Source organism: Gordionus sp. m RMFG-2023, chromosome 1 (assembly GCF_954871325.1).
Source record: "Gordionus sp. m RMFG-2023 chromosome 1, tfGorSpeb1-WG-v2, whole genome shotgun sequence".
Taxonomy (NCBI): Eukaryota; Metazoa; Nematomorpha; class Gordioida; order Chordodea; family Parachordodidae; genus Gordionus; species Gordionus sp. m RMFG-2023.
Window position 1 is genome coordinate 83870684 of NC_088775.1, and position 21164 is coordinate 83891847.

Genomic DNA, 21164 nt, shown 5'->3' on the forward strand with positions numbered 1-21164 from the left:
CTACGTTATCATGCCGAATTCAATTTGTAGTGGGGAAAAGAGTATTAACTTTAAATAAATTGTATTTAGTTTTAGGATATAAAATCGAATTAGTCTTTTTAGATGTAGAGTCGCCTATACCAAAATTATTTAGATGTTTCTCTATTTCCTTAAAACTATTGGCATGAACCAGGGTCGTAGAAAACGGGGGGGGGGGAGGGGGACAAATACCCCCTCCACAAGCCAAAAATTATAGATGCTGGATATATTTTTCAAAAATATTATTGTTTATATTAATTTATATTTGTTTTTATTCCTATCTCATATTAAATATATATTTAATTACATTTATTACCACATTCATCAACTAAGTTATTTTATCAATTAATTTTTTCAAGTTTTCCGGCCTAATATTTACTTATAATTTTTAAATTTTTAGTGGCGTAATATTTATCTACCATTTTCAAATTGCTAGTCAAATAATAATTATTTCTGAAATTGTCCAACAGGGAGAAAAAATTGCAACCTTGTCCAACGAGATAGAGTCTCCGCCATAAAGCAGTAACAGCTTTTATGGAGTTAGAAGAGCCGTATTTGCTATTACTGAAATATCACAATGGCCTGAAAGAAATATTTCCTAGAAAATTATTGGATTCAATGCTAATAATTATTTAATTATACAATTATTTTATGTATTTTCAAAAACATAAAATTGACTTGATTAAGAAGATGAGAATAGCGGAGAGCATTTTATTAGAATTCATGGAAATTAGAGCTAATGTTGATGAAGAATTTTATTATATATATATATTATTGTTAAGTCAAAAGCAGAATTATACGTGTTTAATATTTGTCTCCCTCGACTTGCAGCAAGGCAAGCTCATAGTTAAAACATTAATATAGGATCAGTAGAAGGGTATATCTTAGATACAGATACATTTAAAACCAAATAAATGAAAGCTTTTTAATTCATCATGAGCACTTACCAATCTGCAAATATTACTTCCACAAAAGCCTTCCCAACCTTTTTCAGATGGTGATAGAAAATAAAAATATTCGTTGGATTTTTATCATGAAGATGTTAAAGTATCTTATGATGCCTTATTAGCTGAAAACTATGTTTATAAGATTAACTATGGTTGATATAGTCCCAAAAAATGCTATGGATGCTCTGCATTATTTCAAACACATTTTAGATTATATTCTCAATATATTAAAAGGGTTTATATATATTAGTAACTAATCCCATTAGTAAACTAATGAGCAAACATTCTCTTTTTTAAGAAGAATAACGGAGCCCTGGAGGTACCATTTACAGGGCTCGACCTGGATTTTTTAAAAAAAATTTAAGGCCCGGCCCGAGTTTTTTAAAAATTTTTAGGTCCGGCCCGGCTTTTTTTGAAATAAAATTTTCAGGCCCGACACGGATTTTTTAAAAATAAATTATATTTATTTTTGATTTTTATAGCTAATTTTCAAATATAGGCTGTTTTAAAATAAACCCGGGGGCCGGGCCTGCAAGTCTCCGAAAAACATACCAAGAAGTACAATTCTGAAAGTAGATTAAAAGGTTTGGATCTTTTGAATATTCATAGGCATTTGACGACAAGCAAAGATAAGATAATTGAAAAATTAGCTGAATCCCAACGAAGATTGGAATTTACATTCTAAATATATAACATACAAAATACAATTATTCCTAAGAAACTTTTTGTATATTAATTTATATTTCCAACATTAAAATTTTTTATACTTTATATATAAATTTTAAAGGCTCAAAAAATTCAAATTTCTATTTTGGGTCATTTAAGTGGTTATTTACATATAATTATAAAATAATTCACATTAGTTTAAAATTACTAGAAATAGTTATTGGTCCTAATAAATTTATGCTTAATATGCCCCCCCCCCCCAGACCAAATTCCTGCGTACGCGCCTGGCATGAACAGTCTTATAAAATAAATAAAATGTAAATATGACAATTTACCTTTAGGTGTTTCCTGAGGTTATAACTGGGTTGATTTAAGGAAATATTTGAAACCAGTTTTGGTTGTTATATTTATTTAAAAAAAATTTTCAAATCTAGGGAATGGAAAACTTGTATTATAGCTAATAAGTATAGAAGAATGTCATATCCATATATAACATTATATTTCATAAAAATATTAAATCTTCCCGATCAATCCCGTCTTCATCCAATATAATGTCTTCTTCACTCCAAACCGCACACAAAGAAACTTTTTATTGTTCTTTACCAAAAAAAAAGCCATGTGATCATTTTGTTTCACTCCTATCCACAAGGAAACACTCCCCTGTCAGAAAATAACTGACATTTGATATATTATATTATATTAAATTTATTTCTTCTTTTTTTCAACAGCTACAACATTAAGAACATTTCCTTCCCTGGTATCTTCCATTTCATTAATATCATTGTATGAATCACTTTCAAAGATTTGGATATCCATAGGCAATGACATTTTAAATAATTAACACGTGATTTAGGTTTATAATACAAATGAAAATATAAATTACAAATCGAAAATATATTTTAATTTCAAAATTAAATAATAAATAATAAAAATTATAATAAATTATAATTAATTATGATATTATATTTAAATTTTCATGTTTATACTTACCTTCATTATATTTTTTGAAAGTAGCTAAGTAGCGGGCTAACAAATTAAATAATTAGAAGAAATGTAGCCGCTATTCTCTACTTTAACAACTCTGAAAAATGGATAGGATATTGACTTTGTATGTTACGTAAGAGTATAACCTCTCCACTCAACACCATGTAACCCCCACAAATTTCAAAATTTTATACCTCCTCTTATCTGTATTAGGAGCTTTGTTATAATATTTAATACATTAGGTAAGATGGATGGTGGATTGGATACATACAAAATTATAGTATTTTACTAATTATCCCAACAAGGAAAATATATTTTTCTAGGCATTTAAAATTAAATAAAATCAACATGGTTTTTATAATCGATTACCGCACCTGATAATATTATTTTTTCATAATTATTAAAAAATATAATGTCTAACTATGATTCTAGTACATTTGGAGAAAATTCCGATCTTAATCCATTCGCAGTAGGCTATATAATATAATTTATATATATAATTTATTCCATACAGGATCCAAAACCGGCTGATACTAATTCAACAAAAAAACCTACCTTCAATGATTTTGATACTTTTATTAATCCATTTGATTCAAAATCTCAGCTAACACAAGTATAAATATCATTCAAAATGTTTATTTTTTATTTATCCTGCCAATATTTGTTTTTTATAAAGCATAAAGAGTGTTAGGATCTGAAGCTTGATATATTATTTAGATAAATTTAAGATGATTATATTTAGAATAAAACTTTCAAATATTTCATAAACATCATTTCTTTAAGTTCAGAGCAGAAGCTCACCATAAAAATGTTGCCCCCCCCCATTGTAGAAGTTGCAAGAATGCCTTAAACCACTGCTTTAAATTTTTTGATGAAAGATATTAATTCACAAAAATTTATAACTATATAAATTATTATTAAATATACAATTTAAATCCTAACTGAATAAAAAAAAATTATACACTATAGTTAGTAAAATTTGGATCATGTATATTTCTGAAATTTGATATTTATTTTGTGGGTTTAATATTTAAATTATTACTATTTTTTTTTGATAAAATAAACATATGTTTGAAATTATTATATAAAATGATATTTTAAACAGTATAAATACATTTCTAAAATGTGAGAAATATATTATGGGATTTCTGAACTTATTCAAAATTTAAAAATAAAATATTTATATTGCTTTGTACAAATTTTTAACATGATTTTAAAAATATCCAACCTGATTAAATGACACATACTATATATATCTTTATTAGAAACCCTTTAAAGCCTAATTTATCTACTTACAAGTTTTTGTTTTATAAAAAAATAATTTATTGATAAAATATATAGGGTAATAAATAAAATAAAGACATGTCTTATAAATGATTAAACTATTAGCATATCTAAGTTGTATTTATATTATGCTCACTTTTTATATTCCTATTATTAGTACAATTGTTAGATTGTCTTATCATTTAGGCTTGAAAAAAAATTATATTCTAATTTACTGTAAAAAAGATAGAATTGAACCGAAGGTCATTTAAAACCAGTCTAGTCTTTGATCTGTCTGGTAGCATGTTAAATTAGAAAATATTTTTTTCTGATCATTTCCAAACATTGTCACTGTACTATATCCATTATATTATATAAAATTAATAATAATATTATTGTGCTAAGTAGTTACATAGATGAGATATTAATTTTAATTGTTTATAAGATATTGCTAGGGGAAATTATTGAATATTACAAAGTTTCCATTTCATTTATCATAATTTCAGAAATATATGTCCCAAAACTAGCTCATGTTCTACATAATTTTTTAAATCGTGTTCCTCTTCTTTTCCCAATTCTCTATAATCTGGCATTAAAATTCTCCTCTCCACTTGAACCCAAATTTAAATGAATCTACTTTTATGGCATAGACTGGCCCTAGATTTTTAATTAAAAAATATATACATTATTAAACGCTTTTTTTTATACAAAGTTAAATAAAATTAAAAATCCAAAATTTGTTTTTCCTAATCCCAAAAATATTCTAATTTATTTTAATTTTCATTTTTATAATGAAGAAGAAAATTTTATTTTAGAATAATTTATAATTTTAAGTCCGGCCCGATTTTTAAATTTTTTTCCATCTTCTTCCTCCAGGATCATCCCATGACATATGATAAAGATAATCGAAGATCTTCGACCGACCCATTTCAATTTCGTTAAAAATTTGTGGGCATATATAGTATGAAACGAAATTTTAGCTCATTCTTTAGAAAATTAAAATACCTGAGATAATATGGATTAGTGATCTGTATCAGGCCTAATTTTTCAAGCGGCCCTATCCCGATAATTTTTTTTTATTTGAACAATCCAACCCGAAGTAATCCCGGCCCAGCCCGAATTTATTTAAATATAGAAAAAATTAATATTTTTTTAATGGTGAAAAAAAATATTCTCAAATAAAATATATTGGCGCCTTGTTTCTTGCAAGAATTTTAAAAGATATTATTTATTACACATAAATTGAGGGATCCTGACCAGGTACTGGCCCGATAGTAGGCTACCAACCGGTAGATATTTTAAAGAATAGATCTAGATCCGGGCCGGGATTTTCGGATTTCTTTTTAATGATGTTAAATATTTAGTTAATTACTAAATTAGGAATATTTAATCAGATATTAATATCTGAACTAACCCTCCCTTTAAAATCTAAATTTTTTAATGAGTAAAATAAAATTTTTAAATAAATTATTTATATATTTCTTGGATGGAAAATGTATAATTTTAATTTTTACAATGCATTTATAAAAAAAAAATTATTCCATTTGGCATCTATAGTCCCCTAAATTTAAAAATAATGTTTTTTAAGTATAAAAATGCTAGCATCATAATAAATATTGACAGTCTATGTGTATAATCCATTAGTAATAGAAGGTTTATTATAAAAACTAAATGGAACGTTTATAATTTGGTCAAAATCGGAACGTAAAAACGAGGAAAAGTTAAAACGTAATAAAATACAAGTAAAAGCCTATAATTTGCCTGAATATTAATAAATTAAAATTAAATAAAATATTTATATTGTAATGTCAAATTAAATCATCAAGCGTTCTTAGTGGTTATAAAATAACATGCAAGTTGATGATGTCAAACTAGTTCGCAAGACTTTAAAGGGCTAGGTCAATAATGGATAATTATGGGGTAAACATCAAAATTGAAACTCTTTTAAAATATTGGCCAATATTTTCTATCATTTTTTTTAAAAACTATTTTTCTAATAATTTCTTCAATAGCGCGGATGGATATTTATTTAAAAATTAAAATATCGCTAATAATGTATAAAAAAAGTATTGATTATATATGAACGTTTCAATGCAATAAAAGGTTTGTCATTATTATTAATTTTATATGGCTAAAAATGTTTATAAATTTTTTTTTCATAATATTTATATTACTTCTTTTTTTTAAAATTAATTTTTGATTTTAAACATTAAAAAAAGGTCTTTTATTGCAATTGCATTGAGATGTTAATATATAATCTATACATTTTTTTAAAATATTATACGCGATTTTTTTTAAAAACAATTACCCTGCCGCGCGAATTTTTAAGGAAGTTATTAGAAAGGATAGTTAACGAATAATAGGAAAATAAATGTGTAAAATTGGAGCTTATAATTATTTCGAAATATTCATTTTAAATTTTCCACTGGACGTTAGATGACCAATATTTATAAAATTTTTTTTGATGTTCCCCTTTAATTATTAATTATTGACTTGGTTATCAATATTAGATTCAATATTCGAACTAATTCACTTTTATATTTAAAACTAATCATTTAACAACAGTAAAAATTTAAAAAAAAAGATGATTTTTATACCTTTGATTCCCATTATTTCAGGTAATATATTTGCTATGAGCTATAATTTCATTTCAGATATTATCAGAACATGTATAACATGCCTAAAATTTTTTATCGAAATTGAAGTGGGTTGGCCAAGGTGTTTGATTTAACATGGAATGACCCTCCCCCTCCCAATTTTTTAAAAAATAATGTATACTTTAAGGATTCGATTCATAAGGATTAGCTAGATTTGGGTTCGAATTCGGTTTTTAAACTGACTAATAAAACCCTTTTACGAAGAAAAATTATATTCATTCAATAATATCACTTCTTTTTTATTAATCCATTTAAAATTCATTCTTACAACGTTTATTTAAAAGCGAACAAATCGATTTTATGTGGATAAAACATAAAATAGATTTAACATTTTATTTATATCTTTTTTGTATAATTTTTTTAAAGAAATATCTTTTTAACCGCAAAAAATTGTATTTTAAAAATATGGTTATAAAATACTCGTAATTAATTATATCGCTTTTTTGACTGATATTATTTATTCGTGAGGATAAATAATTATCTATATTACAAACAAAAAAATAGCGGAGTTTTTAGATGAAAAAAAGGAATTTTTATTCTTTATTATTCCGGCAATATGATTATATATAATTATGAAGAAAGCGCCATAAAACAATTGGAGTAGAATTAATCATTTTTTGGGCCCTATTGGGAACCATTGCTTATTCAAATTGTTAAAAGTGCTCAATTAGAAAAAAATATATATGATAATAATTATTTAATAGCCTAGTTTAACTCTCCCATCTCAGCCCAGTACGCACTCTTCTACAAGCATTACCATGCCTGGCCTACCCGGCAACCCTAATAGCACCAATAGCGGTAACCTAACCGGCGTGAACGTTAGCAATAACGCGAGGCCGCTTGTCAGTGCCGACATAATTCCGACTGATCAGCTGTTGGCTCAACAAAAAATGATGCAAACTCAAAGGGAATTGCAGAAAAGACAAGAGGTTTAATTTTAAACTCTTTTAATATTTTGTATCATCTATCGCAATTTTTTTAAATTATATTTTTATAAAGATTTTGATTTAAGCGACTAAAGTTTATTTGCTTTTTTATGGGTATTTGTGACCAGGTTTTATTTGGTTCAAATGCGATTTTTTAAATTATATTTAACCAATTCAATATAAATATTATGGTATACATTAAGAATATTTATGCTGTTTTCATGAATATTATTTTAATGATTTCAATATAATTTGCTATTTCAAGGATGTCGAAATCAGCGCTGTGTCAGCACCTTTTCTAGAGGATTATAAAATTATTTTTCTTTTTTTCTCTAATTTTGAAAAGTGATTAGTGTTTCGGTCACACTGGCCAATTCTATATAACCCAAAAAGTCGAGTTAGCCAGCTCGTTAAGTGTCAAAGAGGGAAAACATGTTTCCTATTTTATGATTTTGTTTCTTTGGATAGTGGTCCAAAATAATGTCAATATATAGAAGTGTGTCATATCTCGAGTCTTGAAATTTTAAATTGTATAGTAATCTTATTTCCAACTGGACTTAAATTTAGTTTTTACGGTCAGTCAGCTGATACTGTACCTCCATAAAATAGTTAATCTAAATCAAAGAACGAGCATATTCCATTATCCTCTCAGAACAACCAATTATATTTTCACCCTCTGCTGCAAATGGGTTGTATGATTTTACGATATACGCACAATCGTCCTTTAAGATATTATCTGAACTATTGCCAAAATATTTCTTCCCTATTTAAAAAAAAACAACTGGACAAATTGTTGAGTATCGCGAGCAACCATTTTATACCAGGCAGAATGAGATAGTTGTTTTAATCGAAGATATTTATTGTTCGATTAAATATTATACAATATAATTTTTTATTAGATTTATACGCCTTTACCCTAAGCTACATTCCACTAAGATAGAAATGTTCTAAGTGCAATTATTCATAATACATTATTTTTTATTTGAGAAGTAAATTTAACGCGAAATTATTGTTCATGAATTGGTTAAATATATTATAACTCTGGGGGAGGGTGTTTATTCAATTAGATAGGGTCATATAAAATCAAACCCATTCCATAAATTTGCCGTTAATTGTTAAAAACATTCCGCCCCGCGTTATTTTAATAGAGTATAACGAAAACGAAAGTAACCTTTTCTTTTTTTTTGAAAAAATCGGAATTCGATTATATAAACTCATCTATAGGAACTCGAAAAGAAAGCTGCCGAATTAGAACGAAAGGAAACCGAGCTTAAAAGACAGCAAGGATTTGCCAGTATGTTATACTAATAATTTCTAACAAATTTTTTAAACGTTAACAAAAAAACTCGAAATGAAAATTTTAAATATATTACCCCTCATTTCATAGTTTGCCAGAATTCACGGCGAAATAAAATATATGCTGTATTTATGTATTATCGGGCGCGAATTCGCGTTAATATAAACTAGGGTTTACCCTGCACTTATAATTTAGCACGAATTCGCGGCTTATGCAAAATATACTATATTTATGTATATTTATATATATATTTCGCCGCCAATTTACGCTAACTATGAATGCAGGGTTAGGCTAAGTCTATACCAGAGAAGAGCGTCTGCGATATTGAGCTGTTTTATAGACTTTTTTTTAAAAAAAATGGAAAACTATAAATATAGTTGAAAATTATACATGATAGTTTTTTAAAAAAGTACATTTATTAAATTTAAAATGATAAATTATTTGGAATTAATACGAACTAGTAAGTAGAAAGAAATTTTTAATATGCAAACGCTTTAAAATATTCAATTTTTTTGAAGGATATTTAAACGTTATAACGCTTCTGATATGGCCCTAGGCCTCGATTATAGTAGGCGATCCCTAAAGCGATGTGGGACGTATCGCGGAATATTTTTTTCAAAAACAAACAAATATGAGTTAAAATTTTATAACGATGTAATTCTATTCATCGCATCTATTCGCTTGCCTTTGAAAAATAAAAATACCCAGGCGGCTTCTCTTCCTGTATTCACAGTTACGCGAATTCAGGGTTATACTTTAAAAATAAATAAATAGTTTAAACGAAAAATAAAATAACTTTGGTAAGGGACATTTTTATTTTGAGAAAATTCTTTTTTAAAAATTCATATAAATAAATAAGCGAGCACCTCCTAGTGGGATTTATATTACGTGATACGTGATATTAAGCGCACTAGCCCTAAACGTCGTACATATAGCAAAAGTTATATATATACAACAGAGCAACGCTTGGTTCTCTTATAAAAACCCATCAAACTGGGATAAAAAATGGGAAAATAATTAAGAGGACCATCCACGATTTTTGGGCAGACCGCAGTTACCTGTGCGCATAAGTGGCAAAGCCACTCACTTAAACGCCCATGGGAAGTAAAAGGGACAGATAAAAGCCCATGCCCGATTAAGTAAGTTTTGATTATGGAAGGGTCATATTGGCAATGTTACAATTTACAATTTAAGTCTTAGGAGTAACTGGGAAATAGAATATACATAGATTAAATTTTATTATGACTTGTAATTGATATTATACAGTATCCTGAACTAAAATTAAACTGGAAAATAAAACTGAAAAAAGAAAAGAATAAAGCTATAAAATTACTTTTAAATTATTTGTAAAATACTTTTAATTAATAATACTTTACAAATATCTAGAAAATAAATTAGCAGTGCGTCACTATTAAATTTACTACATTTTATCTTTAATTTAGTATTAAATTAAATTGTATCTTGTATTAAAAATAAAATAGAACAAGACTAAAACCAAAAGTAAAATAGAAAATGTACACATTTAATACTTAACATATTTTAAATATTACCTTATACAGTATCCTGAACTAAAAAGAAAAAATAAAACTGAAAAGAAAATAGAACTGTAAAACTACTTTTAAATTATTTGTAAAAAAAAATTATACTTTACAAGTATCTTGAAGATCAATTAGCAGTATGTCACTATTTAAATTTACTACTTATCTTTAATTTTGTATTGAAAATTAAATTGTATCTTGTATTAAAAACAAAATAGGAAAAGGACTAAAACCAAAAAGTGATTAAAAATGTACATATTTATATTAGACATTAATGGAGAGGGAGTATGGACTAGGTATAGAGTATAAAGGTTTGGTCAAAAAGAATAAAATAAATTATGTCCATTAACAAAAAAGATAAAATTAAGACTTACATAAAAAGTATAGAATTAAAACCATCTGAACGTAATGTAATAAATAAGCTAAATATTGAGGACGTCATTTCTAAAAAAAAAGGAATGTCATAGGAATGTCCAAAGATGATACGCTAAAAAAGGAATGTCATATGAATGTCCAAAGATGATACGAATTAATAATTAATGTTCCAGAAGGAAGTTAGTTTTTAATTTGAGAAGTTTGTTAATAGAGTTTTTGTTATTGTTTATGTGGACAAATTGTGTTAAGCTGATATTTAGATGCAATATATCTGAAATAGTTTTATTTAACCAATAGGATCTGTAGCTGCAGTATCTTTTATTCTTATAGGATGGAAGCCAACTAAGAGCATCATATGCTAAGTTGTCTTCTTGGTTCCTAATTATGTGTGCAAAAAGTTGAATTCGCCTCTTTAGTGTAACTGAAACAGGAGCATGTCTCGAGAGTCTCCATAAACAGTTGTTGGTAATAATTCTGGGATAAATATACCCATTTATATCCTTAGACATCTATTTATAAAGACATGAAGTTTCTTAGTTTGTGTTTTATTTATGTCCCAAGTGTCACCACCATATAATAAAATGGGTATAATTATAGAATTAAACATTTGAAGTCTACTCTTTACAGATATTTCTCTGGCGTTCCATAGTTTAAAATATTTATAAAAAACGAATTTGGCATGCTTTAACCTCATTTCAACCTCATTTTTTATGTGGCCCTTATTATCTAGATTTATTCCCAGATATTTGAATTCATGTACTAATTTTAATCCTAACAAATCAAAGGAACGATTTGGGTCGACATCTGCCCACGGGGAAGGCAAACGGTTTTACTTAGATTAATAGTTAATCCAGTTTTCTCACTATATGGCTTTAGTATATTCAAAATGTCGCAAGATTCTTCTAATGATTTGGTAGTGATAACTATATCGTCAGCATAAGAGATTATGCGATGTTTCAGGGAAAGATCATCCCTAGAGGATAGATTGAGTAAATTAAAAGCCCCTAAAGTGTCGGCGATGATTTTATTCATGATTATATTAAATAGGATTGGTGACAAGACACATCCTTGTTTAACGCCTTTACGTATTCTGAAGGAAGTAGATTGAACGTTATCGATTTTAAAAGAAGAAAAAAGAGAACAGTAATGATTTCTAAGGATTTTTATAATAGGTCAATCCCACTATCAGCCAGAATTTTCCATAATACTTCGTGTTTAATACTGTCGAAAGCTTTTCGGAAATCTACAAAGATAAACAGAAGTGGTAGTTTGTACCTATAACATTTTTGTAAAGTAACTTTTAATGCAAGAATTGGTTGCAAGATATTCCGCCCCGGTCTGTACGCACAGATATTGTTGGATAGTAGGTGTCTAGTGGAAGAAAGAACTATTTTTTATTAACACCATAAAAACTTTAGATGCCATAGAGGTAAGTGCAATAGTTCTATAGTCATCAAAGACGAGTGGGTTTAGAGTTTTCGGGAAGTTACATATAAATGACAGGTCATAAAATATGAGGTTGAAATGAGGTTAAAGCATGCCAAATTCGTTTTTTATAAATATTTTAAACTATGGAACGCCAGAGAAATATCTGTAAAGAGTAGACTTCAAATGTTTAATTCTATAATTATACCCATTTTATTATATGGTGGTGACACTTGGGACATAAATAAAACACAAACTAAGAAACTTCAGGTCTTTATAAATAGATGTCTAAGGCTTATAAATGGGTATATTTATCCCAGAATTATTACTAACAACTGTTTATAGTTTTAAAATTTTGTTTTAAGAATAATTCATTTGTACTATTTGTATATATTATTTAAAAGGTTTAATAATTACTAAGGTAACCCCCCCCCCCCCCCCGCCTTCTCTTTTTAGAATTTATATGAAGCGGAACCTATAAAATTTTAGTAGATTAAATATTAAGACTTTCAAAAAAAAAGAAGTGATTAAGAGGAGTGTTGACTATAGTAAGCCTGAATCAAACTACTTGAGATGGGGGGAGAAATCTAACCTTACAAAAACGATTTGGAATGATTAATATATTCGGTGATCTGCATCGGGCCTAATTTTTCAAGCCCGGCCCGGCCCGAAATTTTTTTAAAAAAGTTTGCCGGCCCGAACCCGAAATTTTTTTAAAAAAAATTTACTGACTTGGCCCGGCTCGAATTTGTTTAAATATAGAAATTAATTTTTATAATTACTCAAAATAAAAGACATATGTTATATGTCGTTTAGTTTCAATAAATAAAATCAAATATTTTTATTTTACATAAAAAATTCAATATAAAATTGATAAATTAAGATGTATTTTAAAAAAATTCCAAGGTCCGACCCGACCCGGCCCGAATTTTATTTAAAATATTAGGGCCGACCCGGCCCGAACTCGATTATTTTAAATATAATTAGAACCGAGACCGGCCCGAAGCCCGTACGGGCCGGGCCTAACTTTGCAGATCTCTAATATTCGTTATATTATGATTCAGAATCTTAATTTACTTTTAAGGCCATTTCCAGACAGAACGTTTTTAGCGGTTTTTGGTTAATGTTACAAGCAATATTTTTTTTACTTCCTAACATAACTTGTCTGATAATTTATTTTATATAATATTATATTTTTAAAAAAAACTCCCGAACCCCATTTCAAGACGCCAATTTAATCGTTATTATAGCCAAACCAGTTTGTTTTCTATTTCCGATTAAAAAAATGGGGATCTGGATTGTTTTTTTTAAAAAAAAAATATTACATTATAAAAAAAAAATTAAGTTGACAAGTTACTATCCTTTGTTTGGAAATAAAAAAAAGATTGCTGGTAACATTACCCAAAAACCGCTTTGAAAAAGATCCCATTTTTCTGGAATAAATATTCCCCAAGTAGGTGTTAAGCTCAAATTAGTTTATATTTAGATAATTTAAAAATATATAAACACATAAAAGTTCACGGCGAAGATTCGTAGTATAGCTAGAGGTCTGCAATAGTCGGATCTTACCCGAACTCCCGCCCACCAATTGTTCTTAAAATTTTTTAACCCGCTTATCTTCCCATGGTTTTTTTACACCCACCCGCCCTATGTTTTAAAAATTATTGATTTGCTCTATATTTATTTTATTTTAATGTATTTTTTTTTACTTAAACCTATAAAATATGCAATATTATGGAATGAAAAGAAAAAGATTTTTAATAAATAGAATTCTTGCTCGTTTCGCCAGAAAAATATTACAAATTCGCATGTCCACTAACCTGCCCAATTAAGATCTTTTACCTCCCCGAAACAGGTTTATTGTAGACCTCTAAGCTACTTTACATGTCCGGGAACTGTAATATTCTAGTAAATGCTAATGAAATTTAAACATTTCTATGATTCAAAATTGATGGACTAGGATTGCGGATAAGTGGTTATTCCAAAGAAAAAAACTGCCACATATATTTAAGATTATGTAAATAAAATAGTTAGAGGGACCTAAGAAAATGTGAGGAAAAAGGGAACAAGATTTGCGAAAGTTTATTATATTCTTTTTCCTTTATTTTTAGATCGACTAAATAATTGGCCACCTCTCCCCAAATTTATACCTATTCAACCTTGCTTCTATCAGGATATCGAAGTAGAAATACCCCTCGAATTTCAAAAGATCGTCAAAACCCTGTATTATGTTTGGCTAGGTAAAAAAAATATTTGCCATATAACATATTAATACCCCACTTCATTATGCTAATGATCTAATGTTAATAGTACTACATCGGAATATTCTCATCTGAATCAGTGACGTCATGTCTATAACTTTTATCTTCCACAAGTGTTAAAAAATATCGTTTTATCTAAATATCCTAATAGAAATTTATTCTCCCAATTATAATGATAAAACTATACTATTTAAAAAAAATAATATTAGGATACGTTCTTACTATAGTCCTAAACATGCTAGCTAGCCTGGCTTCTTTCATAACGGGCGGAAGTGTGACTTTGTTCGGCCTTTCCATACTTTGGCTCATTATGTTTACCCCCTGCTCCTTTTTGTGTTGGTTCCGACCCGCCTATAAGGCTTTCAGGTTTAAATAATAAATAAATAAAATTATACTTATTGAGGGCTAGTGTTATAGAGTATCCATGAATTTTCATAAGATTTTAGGCGGATGGTGAATGGCTATATGAATAATTCTAAATATTCCATTTCTTTGATAAAGACTCATTTCTCGTAGTTTAATTTCATTAGCACCCTAAGTAGGTTTAAATCATTACTCGGTATGATTATTTCTGCCAACAATAATATAATCTATATAATATCATATTCCGTGTAAGTCATTTAACAATGAATCGTGGGCTCTTTTAAATATGGTAGGTAACTACGAGCTCTAAAGGGTTAATGGCGAAAGGTCAAATAGTTTAAGGCTAATTTTTTTAATTCATCGTTTAATTCCAGCTGTAACTGACTCAAAATAACTTGGATTGTAGGTAAGTAATAATCAATCATATGATATTCATTTATAGTATATCTAAAATCAACTTACTTCTTTATTTGTACGGATGGTGATATATAAAAAATTTCATATTTTACGAATAATTCCCCCGTTGTATTTAATCGATCTACCATTTTATATATTTGAACCTATTTTAAAACGGCATTGTCAAGTTTTTACTAACATTGGCAAATTTTCGGTACATTAGAATCAAACTTAAATTTTATATAATATTAAAAAAAAATTGAAGTGGTAAGATGGGTTCTTTATACCCTCTATCTGTATCTAATTTGCAAATCATAATCACCATTTTAGCATATTTTTTATTTAACGTTTGCATTGCACTTTTGATCAAAGATTTAACCTTGTAAATTTAAATCCCCCTTTTAAAATTAATACATCATGCGCGGGAAATAAGTCGATTTTGCAACATTGGGTGTACTAATAACTGACCGATAATACCTAGAATTTATATCATAATCATCCTTATTTATTAATATTTATTTTATACCCTTCTTTTAATCTATTTTTATAGTTAAATTTTTTTAAAATATTATTAATATTTAAAAAATTTTATTTTTATTTGCCAGGAGCGACAGTTCATTCAATTTCTTCCTCTTTTTTTTCGTGTTTTTCTGTCAATTTTGCATCAACGTAATACAAGCTATAGGGATAGACAACTTTGGAACATGGTTAGTTTATATATATTTTTCTTTTATAAAATTTTAAAGTGCGTCGTAGATTTAAACAAAGAAAAATCAGAACAGACATTTTTTTAGAATTTCGGGCTTAAATTTTGAAATTTAAATTTGAGCGGACATATATAATTTTTCTGTTTTTTTATATATCATTTTTTTTTGCGTTAGATTAAACTCAGACTTTTTAAGAAATCGGATTGGACTATGCTCTTTAGGGAAAAAAATGGTTGGATCAGCTAAAAATTTTTATTTTCTTGGATCAAGCCAGAGCCGAAAAAAATATGTCTGATGTAGACTCTAAAAGAGAACTAAGGGGGAAAGTGCTGTTAATATGCAAATAAAAAAATATGGGTGGGGATCTAAAAAATATACGAAATTTGATGACCGGAGATTTTATTATTTATTTTTTGAAAAAAAAAATATATTAGTGGTTGGGTTAATTCTATGGGCCATATGAGGCACGACAAAGCTGCAGCTACCTTCATGTTTTTGGTCGCCTCCGGTTTTACAGCCATAGCTACCCTAGGATTTATACTCCTCATCAGGGTATGTATTGGCCCGCAATTATTTTTTTAAAAATTAATATTTATATTATAGAAAAGATGGAAAAAAAGGGAGAGAAGATTAATTTTTTTCATAAAATAATTTAGGAAAAATAGATTAATATTATAAAGTTGACTTCCTTTAAATGAGACAAACGATAATAATCTTAAAAACTTATATGTACTATATAATATGCTAATTTTTGTTTAACCTTTTAAAAAAAAGAGCGTGTGCACTCGCCATTTTATATATTTTCTTCTGTCGATGATTTTAAAAAAAAACCAAAACTTTAATTAAGGAGAATTTCACAGGTAAAATGCTATTATATAATAAATATTTTATTTAATATCTCCCCTAAAAGGTTCATCGCTTATACAGGAGTACCGGCGCTAGTTTTGCGAAAGCTCAACAGGAATTCACTTCCGGTTTTATTTCCAATCCCACGGTTAGGCAAGCTGGTTGGAACATGGCGACTTCCGCAATGCAGCAACCTTCAGGTGGCGATTCTAGCTACGGAACCGCCGCTAGATATTGAAATACATCAACCACTTTATTATTTTTTTGAATGGAAAGACTATTTATCATTCTTTTTTTTTGTGGTACGCGTGAATAGCTTTAAATAGAAATACCATCATAATTTTTAGTAAACAAATTTATTAGCCAAACTGATTCTTTTTCCTAATATGTTTTTAATTTACGGTTATAATCCCCCCCTAAACTTTTATATGAGCCAGGGGCGATGTGTTCATCTGATGCCTAAAAATTTTTGTAGATTGAATTAATATGTTAATTAATATTATTCTTTCACAAAATTCCAGAAATAATTTGTAAACGATTATTCTTTTTTTTATATATATATGTGGGCGAAGTTGACGAAACTTAGATATATTGATAACTACATAATTTATTAAAAATTTATTAGGATTATTTCGATTATATATTTTTGATTAAATTTAAATTTATGGCATGATGCTTACCTAGGATTGACGATTAGATCAGTAAAAATGTATCACGAAGCATCGTTGAATAGAAATCAGCAGGTGGCACGCCATTTCGGTTTCTTGTATAAATTTATTTTATACACCATCTGGAACTCTGATATTTTTTACAGGAAAACCAAAATGGCATATGACCAGCGATTTATATTTATACATATTTAAATCAACGAATCATCAGTTTAGGTAGTATCGTATCATTAACCTTAAAATAATTGGTGTCACAGTCGCATGATTTAACATATTTCTATTCTATTGTTTTTTAAATAAAAAGGAATTATTTATAGCGTCACATGGTTTTATGTCGTTGCCAGCTCCTTATTAGCCCCTAAAAGATTTATTTTTAAAATATAAGCTTTTAAAGCTAACCAACCACAAGCTAAGAGCAGCTGTTGACAATAACAACCTAAAAATTATTTCGCCGTAAAATTTTCTTGAATTTCGTTCAGTTTGTACCCGGCTTAAGATTTGGTGTGTTAATTATATAATTTAATCATTCCCTGTCCCTCCCACGATATTTGTTTTTTATAGTGATAAATATTGTAATATTTTTGGTTACCTTCTTTTAAAAAATATATATTGATTATTATTTATTGTTGGACACTTTATATGAATTATTCTGTAATAAATAATTAGTTTTTTTTAAGAAAAACGTTAAATAAACCAGATTATTTTTTTAAAATAACATATTTTATATTTATTTTTGGAGCTTGTAAATTTTAATTTTTTCTAAAAAACATTCTTATTAATTTCACGTATAACACATAATATATTGATTTTCTTCTCTGAACAATAATTTTTTTCCCCCACATTGATTATAACATCAAAAAGCTTTATTAAAAAGACTTTGAATTATTTTACTTTATTGTATAAATATATTTTAATATTAAAGGAGTCATTTTATTTATTCACTTATGTTCTAAAGTAAAATAAAGTTATAATAAAAAATGTTGTACGCATCAAATTTTATAAGCCAAAATCTTAAATGCATATAACTTTGGTTTCGCTTCACTAATCTTATATATTTCGTAAAATTCTTAGTCGATACTTTACTTTTCGAATTTGCGATACAATATCTTTCATGATTTCTTCCAAATCTTATAATCTTTTGAAAAATATTGAATAAGATAGTTTTGTATAATTAAATAATGTATTTATTGTTGTTAAACGGCTCAATTTGAGCTGATTTTTAAAAAAGGCTAACTATATTTTAGCCAGAAAAAAATATTGCCTAAACCTCGAGATTTCGTTTAAAGATGTCCTAACCTTTATGGCATCTATAACCAAAATCTTCAGGTTTGCTTAATAGTTAGATATAAAGAATTAACGTTTCCTTGAATGACAATAATTTTTTAACTTCCTTAAAGGAATCTTGTTCTTTTGTCTACCGGTACTTTCCGGCTAGTTAATACAATATCGCTACTATACTATATAGATTTTGAACAATACGTTCATGATAATTCATCGAAGAAAATCGGGGTTAATAGCTAATTTATTGGTTGATCCTTTTATTTTGAATCATGTAAATACGTATTTTGAATCATGTAAATACGTATTTTGAATCATGTAAATACGAGATAAAATAAAGTTACATATATAAAATACAAAAAAATAATTATTTTAAAACTTTAAATATTACATTTTGTACGTCTATAATCCCGTTTTTCTCTGCTTATATATAAATCGTTTAACAAAAAAAAATCATGTTAAAACTTCAATATAAATACCTTGGTGGTACATTCCTGTTAACCTTAACTTTTTCTAGATTAGGATGTGTGCAGGATTTGTCAATAATCCTCTAAATGATATGGATCTTTGTAAAAATCAAACTTTCTTCAATTTCGTCTTAAGACCAACCATCTGCTTTCTAACACAATTCACAATTTTTTTATGTGCTCTTTATTATTTTAACCAGAAATAATCACATTATCTAAGTATGCCCCGCTAATTTTACAATCTTTTAACAGCTGGCTTGTCAATCCAAAAGACATTCATCGATAACGAAAATACTCCATATGAGTCAATATCGTTAGAAACTCCTGAGACTTTAATACTTGCATCTGTAAATACGTATCCTTGAGATCTGTCATGGTAAATTTATCATTAAATTTTCTTTAACAAATTATCTAAGATAGAAATAACATGATGATCTCAACAGATTGGGCGTAACTTTAGAATCAGCGAAAATTGAATATCATCATTACACTTGTGCATTAAAGTTAACGACTATGCCATAGTTGTATTCGAATCAATCTTTTCGATAATTTCCGCAGTTACTAGTCGGTTTAATTCTATTTCAATTTCTTTAATAGGGGGAAATTTACCCTATTTGAAACGATCATGTTACAGGTGTATCCTTTAAATGTATTCGTACCACAAAATCACGTATATGTGCAAAATTGCTTGATGTTGGTAACCAATTCTTGAATTCTAACTGCGACGCAACTAGTCATTGCGAGATTCGTTGTTTTTGATAGGTATAAATAACAGAACATCCTTATTCCACACTTGTTTTATTATAACTTAATGAGACAATCTTAAATTGAACGCTACATCCATTATAATCCAAAAATAAATACTCCATTTGTATTCATTAATCCAACCTTAATAATCATGGTCTCGATTTTGACATATAGCGGATGGTCACCAAATGCGATGAATGGGTAAGTGGCTTAATTTTTGATCGTCTAATACTTGTCCATGTCCATATATCAACTCCGATCAATGACGCCTTCACGTCAGTGTCAAAATCAATTCAAAATGAAACCCATTAATTGTTAACTTTGCTCGATTCTGTCGATTTTGATAAATCTTCTATGTATGAATCACTTGATGCCACTCTTATATTAATTGAATTCTTTGATAATGACCAATTTTTTTACATGTTCCGCGTTTGTGGCTGGACATCTTTCTTCCCGATTATGATTAAACCCACATTTATAACATTTTATTTTATTATAATCTTTATCAAAAGTATAACTTTATTAACTACCTTATCAAAAGAAAATAATAGTCGTGCGCCATACGCCTATTGGCAAGGAAAAAATGTTATATTATTATCTTGCTCATACGACATAAATCATTGCAGTTTTATGAAGATAATAAAATAAGTAGATATTTGAATAATTACACTCCGAACAAATATATTTTTTAAAGATATAAAAAAAAGTAAAGTTAATAATTCTTTATATTTTTATCATATAAACCAATTTTTAGCAATTATTATCACTTATTAAATACAATTGAAGATTCCAGCTTAATTATAGCAATGATAGTAATTCTTTATGTTGGAAGTAGTGACTAAAGGAAAATTTGAATAATTATTTGGATGTTTTAAACAATGACATATAATACCTTGACTGACGATTCATTCATTAAAAGTGTACATCAATGCAAATCAGCTGGAGATGCCATCTTGGTTACACTAATCATTATTAAAATTTTAAACGAGAGCCTAATTCATTCCTATATCTGATGCAAACTTTATTTAAGAATTACCAGATCATCGAGATAATAAGGAAAGTGATCAATTTAATAGTAGTTTTTAACATGAGAATAATTACTATATGTGTTTCCAAAATGGCGGGTCCAGCTGATTTGCATTCAACGACGCTTAAAAATGCATTTTAATGGAGGATTCGTCAGTCTAGGTATTATATATGTCATTGGTTTTAAATTAAAAAAAATACGATTAGTTTAATATTCAAATATAAAGTGATTATTATTTTTGTGTTTAAAGAAATAAATTTTTATTTTGGTAGATAAATGTAGAGCGACATAAAAGGAAAGGAAAATTT

General features: G+C 27.8%; 1 protein-coding gene across 1 annotated transcript; it reads left to right on the plus strand.

Moving 5' to 3' along the window:
* Positions 1 to 2931: 2931 nt before the first annotated feature.
* LOC135922588 (secretory carrier-associated membrane protein 5-like) lies at positions 2932 to 18234 on the plus strand. Its single transcript, XM_065456993.1, has 9 exons — positions 2932 to 3084; positions 3130 to 3228; positions 7240 to 7464; positions 8686 to 8755; positions 14208 to 14336; positions 14567 to 14723; positions 15722 to 15823; positions 16258 to 16375; positions 16734 to 18234. Exons 1-9 carry the CDS (start codon positions 3028 to 3030, stop codon positions 16905 to 16907), a joined length of 1131 nt encoding a protein of 376 aa, XP_065313065.1. The 5' UTR covers positions 2932 to 3027; the 3' UTR covers positions 16908 to 18234.
* The last annotated feature ends 2930 nt before the right edge of the window (positions 18235 to 21164 follow it).